We start from the raw sequence: 8,883 nt of genomic DNA, 5'->3' as shown, positions 1-8,883 counted from the left end.
AGTGTGGATGCCGCCCATTTGGAAAAAAAAATTGTGGCTTCATATGTTAAACGTACGTGTGATGCATTTTGGATGACATCTTGAAACCTTGCCCCGGCAAGCTGGAGGTTTTACACACTGGCTGGTGCTGTGGTTTGACACGCACTCCTCACTGCCGAGGCCGCCTCTCCTTGCCTGATTGGCGGTGGGTGTGCATGCTCTGAAGGCTGCTGCGCCAGGCTGAGCCAACATTTTCCCCGGGCCCCCCGGTCTCGGGTTGTTTGTGTGTGTGTGTGTGTCTCAGTGCGAGAAGGCTGCCGCTTCCACCAGTCATGCTCTGGGTCGGAGTTTCCTTGGCTTTATCCTCCACTTTATCTCCAATCTCTTTTTTTTTTGTATGTATTTTTTTAGGTCAGTGGGGAAGGGAAGGGCAGGCGGCTGACTGAGGTGCCAAAGCTGGGCCTGAGGATTTACAAAAACGGAGTGATTCCGGATGACTAAATGCTACGCAGTAGGCTTCTGTGCAGCTCATGCACAGAATGCGCCCGGGTCGTTGTCAGCAGTTAACCTCCCGTGGTCCGGAAAATACTCTGGTCTGGCACCGGTCAGGTCCTAAGGGTGCCGAACCAGAGAGGTCCAACTGTAGTGTGAATCTCATGATATATTCGGATGAAATGGTGTTTTTTTTTTAAACGCTCTGTTTGCTGTAAAATTGCCTAAGAAGGTTTACAGCGCAACCTGTGGAGTCAGAAAGAGCAGGCATTCTTGTAAAATGTTTGAGGTAACAGCTCCCTCCTGTGGAAGGACTAAAATGGGGAATACTAATACAGCTTTATCCATTGATTTCAATGGATGGGACGATACAGCATCATCAACTCAAGGATTTTTAAAATATAATTATTTCTCAATTGAATCTTAATGGTTTAATTTTAAGTTAATGCCCCATCTTCTCCCTTTTTGTCTTCGTGTTTTAGATTGGGTTCCTCTTGAACTAATGATGTGATTGGATTGGGTTTTCATCTATTTGTGCTTTAGATCACTTTTCCCAAATTCCTTGTACTGTATTTTTTAGTTTAAAAATGACAAGTTCATTTAAATGTGCTTTGTAAAATGCAATCAAAAATCCATTTTTGTACAGCATTTATTAATAAAATTGTCATCAATTTAACATGTAATCAGTTTTTTCAGCACTAACACAATTGCTGTACAGTTCAGTAACATAGTTTACATCTCCACTGAAGCAACCTAAAAATCTCAAGACCCAAGAGCCCACTACAAATCAATATATTTTGTACATACAAGATATTTGTAATACATTGAAGGCACTAATTATTGTACAGACAACACAAATGAAGCACCCTACATCTGAACAAAAACTGGTTAATCCTCGTTATTGCAAATTCATGGTGACTGACACAGTCAAGGGTGCAACTTGCAGTGCTTTGAAGTCCATTATAGACTGGAAGGAGGCTTCAGCAGGACCCGGATAACATTGTTAAATTTTAAAATAAACCTTGTTTTTTTTTTTAAAAAGTCATCCTTTAGGTTTTCCACAACTGCATTAATCCCCCAGTGAGAGGTTCCTTGGTGTGCTTGACTGCCAGCTATCAAGAAATGAGTGAGCTGCTTGAGCCCCCTTATAGTCCAATTCCCTCTTTTGCTGACCCCCCCCCCCCCCTCCCCCTAGTTTTGCCTTTGACCTGTTGCTCCTTTAATAGGAGGCCTCTAATCATTTTACAAACAAGGATTAACTAGTTCATTTTCAGGTGCCTCATTTATTTCAAAGTACAAAACTTCAATAGAACTCTTGCAATTCAAATTCTGTATTCTATTTTGTTAGGCTGGATCAGCAATGTAACACTTAAATAGCTTTTTAAATGGTTCAGGAGTGTTATGCATAGATACTCCAGTTATGTTTTTACACAAAAAAAATAGGGCCTGATCTTCAGCAATACACAAACTATTACTGAGAGTTTTTACTGTAAAGGTAAACATCAAGACATTTTGGTTACAAAGTTGCATTTCCTTTTAGCTATCACAAGCAAATATGATATGCAAATTTGGAAGCATGATGTGTGTTAATGAATAACCTGTGGACCATGTGTGACAATTTATTTTTTCTCTTTCCCTTCCCCAAAGATAAATGGATCTGATGTATTGTAACATCGAGGGTGGGAGAAGAAGTTTAGGTTTGATGGTTTAGTTTCAGCCAGCTTGCTAAAACAATTCAAATAAAAGCCACAATATGCTGCCTTTCATGTATCCTTTTGATCACCTTCCAAAAACACAAATATCTCTATTAAAATACACTGCGAACTCTTCATTAATTGCCTGAGAAAATCCCCAAACTAAGCTCATCACTGGAGGTAGGAAACTTGCCTACAGCATAATTTAAATTAGGATTTCTGCATCTAGAAATGCACTGAAGAAATTTAGGATTAAATTACACATTTTAAATGAAAACTGAGCCAGTGCTGGAATCCCGGTGTGAATATTGGCTGTCTGATGTTCAGCAAGTCATCACTAACCTAAAGGTGATCTTACTTAATTCTTGCCCTCATTATTCATGTTAGAACTTGCATCATACCTGTAACAAAAATTTGTTGAAAGAAGATGGCTTCCTACAGCGAGCACCTCTGGTGATAAATTACTCAAAAGAGCTCCAGGCTAATTCTGACAAATACACCAGCCACGACAGACATCTGTGGTTATCTTGCCTGATGTTCCAAATCCAATATAACAATGCATCTAGGCCCCAGATGTTTTAAATTATGATTCTGAACTGTCTGTACTGTAACAACTGCTCTCATCTCAGTCATGTGAATTGTTTCCTGGTTGGACTATTTTGGTGCATTATAATGTCACCTCAGTTTGAAAGTACAATGCTAACTTCCTATAGAATTAATTAATTTAGCTAAATTTTAAAACACTGCATAGTTTTAAGAATTGATGCAAATTATGAGTGTTTTTGGTGGACAGACATTTATGTTAGGATACGTCCATATATGAACAGGCACTTAAATTCTGCTGTTGATGCTCTACACTAAACTGCTGTAGAACCTTGACATTTCTGAAATATACACTATTAGCCATTAGTGTCCTATTGATGATGTGGAACTATTATTTGAAAACTTTCCTGTGCTTGGTTTTCAATGATGAACTTGAAAATAATATGAATACAATTTTTTCAACACTTTCAATTATTTTGTAATCCTTAAATTTGATCATGAAGAAATGTCTTTCTGACTTGGTTGAGTACTACTGGTTTGGTGTGCTGAGGCTGGATTGGCATTCAGGTTTCCATTTCCTGGCAGGGGCATAAAGTTCCTCGGCAGCTCTGACTGGTTGAATCCATTCTCAGTGGCTTGTGTGGAGTTTGTACTGGCCCGCTGATCCCGATCAGAGGTCGTGGCCGGGCCTTCTGTCTGTGTTTGTTTGCTGAAGGTGGATGATGGTTCAAGCTGTGGCGGGATCTCACCTGGCAAAGTGTCTGGAGATGCTGGGCAATCATTTGCCTCCTACAATGAACATAAATACACACATTTAACTGTCAATTTCTAAAGCCAGATAAATGGAAGAGGATTTATTTTTAAGGACTTTTTCCAGAGTTAATACGATTACTTACTGTATTTAAAAAAAAAAAATGTTGGCATAACTAGTGTTTGATATCCTTGATTTGTCTGATAAAAAATTTCACACCCTTCTAATATGAAATTTATTTCATTACACTTGAATATCCCTCTTTGAAAGTCTCCCACTATGGCGACCAGTCTCTAGATTTAGGGGCTTTATGTTAGTACTGCTACAGCCATGTCCTGTACTGTGGAACTGAATGTATCATGAGGTTGTATTGCCACATAATGGCTGAGTGTGTATTGCTCTAATGTTTGGCTGTGTAGTGACTCATGGAGAAGATGTTTCTGTTGGCTCTGTAATTAAATTATGAATTTTTATGACTACTCCCATGCAAATTTGTCAAGGAATTTAGTTTAGGGCGTTTTAAAGACACTCCCTAGTCACATCAGCAAAAAAAGATGAGAGAAATTTTACATTGGCACAAAGTGTAAAATCCTTTCTGGATTTATTATCACACTTTATTTTTTTTAATTCCCCCAAACACATATTTGTCCACATAAAACATGTCATTAAAAATGATTTATATGTATATTACAGTATTTGCTGCATTTCGCCTTGTGATTATTCCTTATCCTGTCCCTTTCACCAGACCAATACATTTACATCTGTCACACCTGACACTTTGGTGAAACAGGTTTTAGTAGAATTTAAAGTTGCACTCCCCACAATGATGAAAAATTCTTTGGGCATCAATTCCAGTCCATGAGCAGGCCACAGATTGTAAATTTATGTTAGATCTCAGGACTTAGGCCTTCCACCTACCTCTTTGTTGGGTCACATTGCTGGTGGGATGTATTATCATCCCAAGAGTAATTTACATACAGGAGGTGGCTTCCTGGCTTGTGTCAGAGTTGCAGCAGTTTGGAGCAGAGATTCACTGCTGAAGGCCTCTGGGCCTGCCCCATTGGGAAAGAGAGGTAGCCAAGCAGCTGTGTGGTTTAAAAATATATATATATTGCCTAAAAGTTTTTAATGTCAACTCATGGGCTCTGAGAATGCCTGCACAGCCCTTCTTCAAACCGTGCCCTGGCACATCATCCACTGACCTCTGACTGCTTGCACCAGAGTTTAATTTGCCATAAACCCATGACACATGGCTGGGTGCAGTTTCCCCCGACAAAAACAATTGCGAGAAAAAGGCAAAGAGATGGGGGTGCAGGAACTTTCCACCTCCAGCCAGCCCAGTTCCACCAAAAATCAGCAATGGGAAGCGGGAAGCCTAGGTCGAGATGCTAATTTTTAAGGCAAGTTAAATCAAATCCCAACAGTTTTGAGAAGTGATTCCTGTTGGTGCTCAAAGGTGGAAACTTTCCTTGTAGTGGGGAGGGGTGGAAGCAAAAGGAGTCACATCATAATTCAGCTCCTCTCCTAAGTGAAGAAAAATTAAAAGCTGCATTTGCCTCATTAGGATATGAGCCAGGACTCCTTCATCCCCTACAAAGCTTCCACCGATGATGGTTGAGTCTAAGTTTACCAAAATGTGATGAATATAACTTCAAGTAAATAATCTAAATTTCTGGCAGGATCCTCTTTTAATCGGAATGATGCTCACTCTTTGGAATCGCTCCCCCCCCCCGCCAAAACCCCTCCACACCATCCCATCCAAACAAAGTGCATGGCACATTCCAAGGTTCAGCACATCGAACCGTGAAGTGCACAAGTACATTTATAAATTTATTGTAAAGCTTTTTATCTTAAGGTTCTATTATGTCTGTAATGTACCTATGAATGACTCCACGAGGCAATGTGTTGTACTCAAACTGTAATGACCGTGGTCCTTTATTCCCACTCCGGAGTGAGGCAGCTGCATGGTAGTAACCCTTTTATACACCTCTGCCACCAGGGCAGGAAACCCTGGTCTCCACCAGTTGCACCCTCTAGTGGTGCCAGCATAGTATATACACAGTGTAAACCTTATTGATAGTACATTAGGTAAACAAGTCTCCATCTTGTGCAACTATACAGTGACTACACAGAGAGTAGATCGAAAGTCTGCATATATAACATCACTCTCCCCCAAGTCCTTTGTGCCAATTACCTTTGCACTATGTGCTCTGGCTTAGCTCTCCCCAGACTTAAGAGTCAATAGCCCTTGCACTTTGGCTTGGCTTTCTCCCTGTTAACCCCCAAGTCCTTTTGCCACAATGTCGAGTAGTGGTTACCAGTTTGGATGGTTTGATGATGCTGTGGAGGTTCCAGTGGGTTCTAGGTGTGATCCATGTGTACGTCCATGGCTACATACATACATCCATTCTCTCCCGCCACCCCCACAGCGAGATCATGCAGCTGGCCCGTTACATTAACATACAGGATCAGATACAGTGCAAGTACAAAGAAATGAAGAAAACATTTTTTTTTACAGTTTGTATCATGACACCTTGGTTCAGTGACTTACATTCGTTACATTTTATGGTCGTGCCCCAGGATTGGGTAGATTGCATTCATGGTTCAGTCATGGTCAGTACTGAGGTAGCAGTACAGGTATGCGAGGACGCAGGTTCCAGAGCAACCGGACCGAGTCCTAGTCATCTGATTGGCGGTGCTGCACCCCCTGCTAGCAGGGTGGGCTTGGTTCGCTCATCTTGCCAGGACTCAGGGCCTTTGCCATTGCCTAGTGGTGGGCAGAGCCACAGATGTGTGGTGGCCTCCCTGTCCTCCTTTGAGGGCTGCAGAATCTTCTGCCTGCTCTCTAACGGAGTTGGGAAGCTGACTGTTCCAGGTCCCATTTGGGGAACTCGTTGGTTCTGGCCTTTTGCTCCCGGACATGGCCGAGGTCGCGACTGGGTCTGGGGGCTGCGCCATCTCCACCCGGGTGGTGGGCAATGGTGACCGTATTGCCGCCGTTTTCATTCCAGGTCCGTGACGAATAGTGCCATTGGGTGCCAGCAGCGTGAGATAGACCTGGGGCAGGGTATCAGGATCAGTGCCTTCACCCTCCTGAGGTCGTTGGCCTATAACTTGTGGGGACACATGGGGCAGGGCATCAGGATCAGTCCCTTTACCCTCCCGAATTCACTTGCTTGCTACTTTTGGGGACACTCTATTCCCGACATCTCGCAACAACATTTTGTTCTTTACATTCGGAATAGTACCGACATCTCACAACATTTTGTTCACAATCTTAATCGGTTCGTTACATTGATTGCCATGCATACAATGTCTCTTTAAGTTCAGTTAGTTGCAGGTCTCCTTTAAGAGAACCCTGCTGGCTTTTCCCCAATCAAATCCTTTGTTAGACACCACGTGTTGGTCCCTCAGCGTTGCACCTCATGATATGGCTGTGGCCATCTTTTCTTTCAGCCACCCTGCACCTCGCTGCAGCAGGGACACCATCTTGCCTCTGTCCTCGAGGTCCACTGCCTTGATCCTTCTCTCCCGTGATTCTGCCACAAAAGCTGGAAGAGTGCCTGTGAATTCGATCTTCCTCCCCAGCAGTCCTGCCACTGGAGCCGGGAAGGTACTTTTAGGTCGTTCTGGTCAGATCATTGCCACGCAGTCGTGATGGACGGTCTGTGCCTCAGGTGCTGCGCTGGTCTGTTCTCTGCTGCCTGGCCCAAGCGAAGATGAGGTTTTGCTCTGCCTCTGAGCACGGGGGACATCGATTACTAGAGTGAAGAGGCCTTCCCATTTCCACTGGATCTTCCCCATCCACCTTCTTCCGAGTAGCGTTGGACCATCACCTGCAACAATCCACAGAGGTAACTTGTGCACCACGCCAGTATGGATTACACTTACATCCGCACTACCAAGGACTGGGATCAGCTCCTTGGTGTAGGTGCGTAACTTTTCCTGTACTGGAACCAGCTCGGGTCGTTTTTCATTCCATAGCCTCTCAAAGGCATCCTGGCTCATCACTGACTGGCTTGCTCCCGTGTCCACTTCCATGAAGACTGGAACTCCGTTTATCACGACTTCCATATTCACTGGAGGACAATCGGTGGTGCAGGTGTACACTCGATACACTTCTTCTTGGGACTGAGCTGCCTCTCTGGCCAAATCATCATACTCCCCACTGGATTCAAAGTCATCTACTGACTCCTCTGCTAGACGGTGAGTCGTATTTCTTTTACACATAAGCTGGAGGTGGCCCTTCATGTTACAGGCTTTGCATACATACTCAGCAAACCGACACTGGTGAGCCCTATGGTTTCCTCCAAATTTCCAGCATGGTGCTACTCGATTAGCACCCCTCGGCAGACTCTGAGTTCTGGAACCCTGAGGTCTGTGCTCTCTGCCCTGGGTACAGCCATGTTCTACAATCTTGCCTGTGAAAGTATTTGCCGGGTTTGAGTCCACAGGATGAATAATTTGCTTGATGCTGCAGGTCGAGGTCATGAACACCTGACTGATGCGGATGGCCTTCTGTAGGTTGACTGTGGTGTCGGCAGATAATAGCTTGTGAAGGAGGCCCTCGTGGCCAATTCCTATACGAAGATGTCTCGCAATGCTTCGTTGAGGTGCATGCCAAAATCACACAGTGCCGCAAGTCTCCTGAGGTTGGCAGCATATTTTGCAATCTCCTAGCCCTCAGGTCTGCGGTGAGTGTAGAATCTGTGCCTGGCCGTGAGGATGGTCTCTTTTGGTTTTAGTTGGCTGTGAATTAGTTCAGTCAGCACATCGTATGTCTTATCCTTGGCCTTCGTGGGTGCCAGCAGGTCCCTGACGAGGCGGTAGACCTCGGGCCCACAACTGGTCAGCAGTATAGCCTTGCGCTTCTCCGCCAATGCGTCTGTCTCACCTGCCAGGTCGTTTGCCACAAAATATTGCTCAAGCCTTTCCGTGAAGGCATCCCAATCATCACTCTCTGCGAAGTCTTTTAGTGTGCCAAAGGTAGCCATAATCGTGTAAAAGTCTATATTCTCATCGCCAGTTATTATGTCTGTACTGTACCTATGAATGACTCCACGAGGCAATGTGTTGTACTCAAACTGTAGTGACCTTGGTCCTTTATTCCTACTCCGGAGTGAAGCAGCTGCATGGTGGCTACCCTGTTATACAGCCCCTGCCACCAGGGCAGGAAACCCCAGACTCCACCAGTTGCACCCTCTAGTGGTGCCAGCATAGTATATACACAGTGTAAACCTTATTGATAGTACATCAGGTAAACAAGTCTCCATCTTATGCAACTATACAGTAACTACACAGAGTATATCTATAGTCTGCATATATAACAGGTTCAACCTATTAAACTGCAGAAATGTCAATGTCTAAATGCTGTAGTTACGATGCGACACACAGAGCCACTTGCCTGGTTTGAAACAGGCAACA

The 8,883-nt window shown here is 43.9% G+C and overlaps 1 protein-coding gene across 1 annotated transcript in view; it reads right to left on the bottom strand.

The window, feature by feature from the left end:
• Window positions 1-2,420: 2,420 nt before the first annotated feature.
• mfsd6b (major facilitator superfamily domain containing 6b) overlaps window positions 2,421-8,883 on the bottom strand; it is an 87,649-nt gene continuing 81,186 nt past the window's right edge. Inside the window, exon 7 of the mRNA XM_070874823.1 lies at window positions 2,421-3,497. Coding sequence (XP_070730924.1) covers window positions 3,204-3,497 — 294 coding nt within the window. The 3' untranslated portion in view covers window positions 2,421-3,203. The remainder of the gene's footprint in view (window positions 3,498-8,883) is intronic.

This window comes from Pristiophorus japonicus, chromosome 3 (assembly GCF_044704955.1).
Source record: "Pristiophorus japonicus isolate sPriJap1 chromosome 3, sPriJap1.hap1, whole genome shotgun sequence".
Taxonomy (NCBI): Eukaryota; Metazoa; Chordata; class Chondrichthyes; family Pristiophoridae; genus Pristiophorus; species Pristiophorus japonicus.
This window is presented reverse-complemented; position numbering and strand designations above follow the sequence as displayed.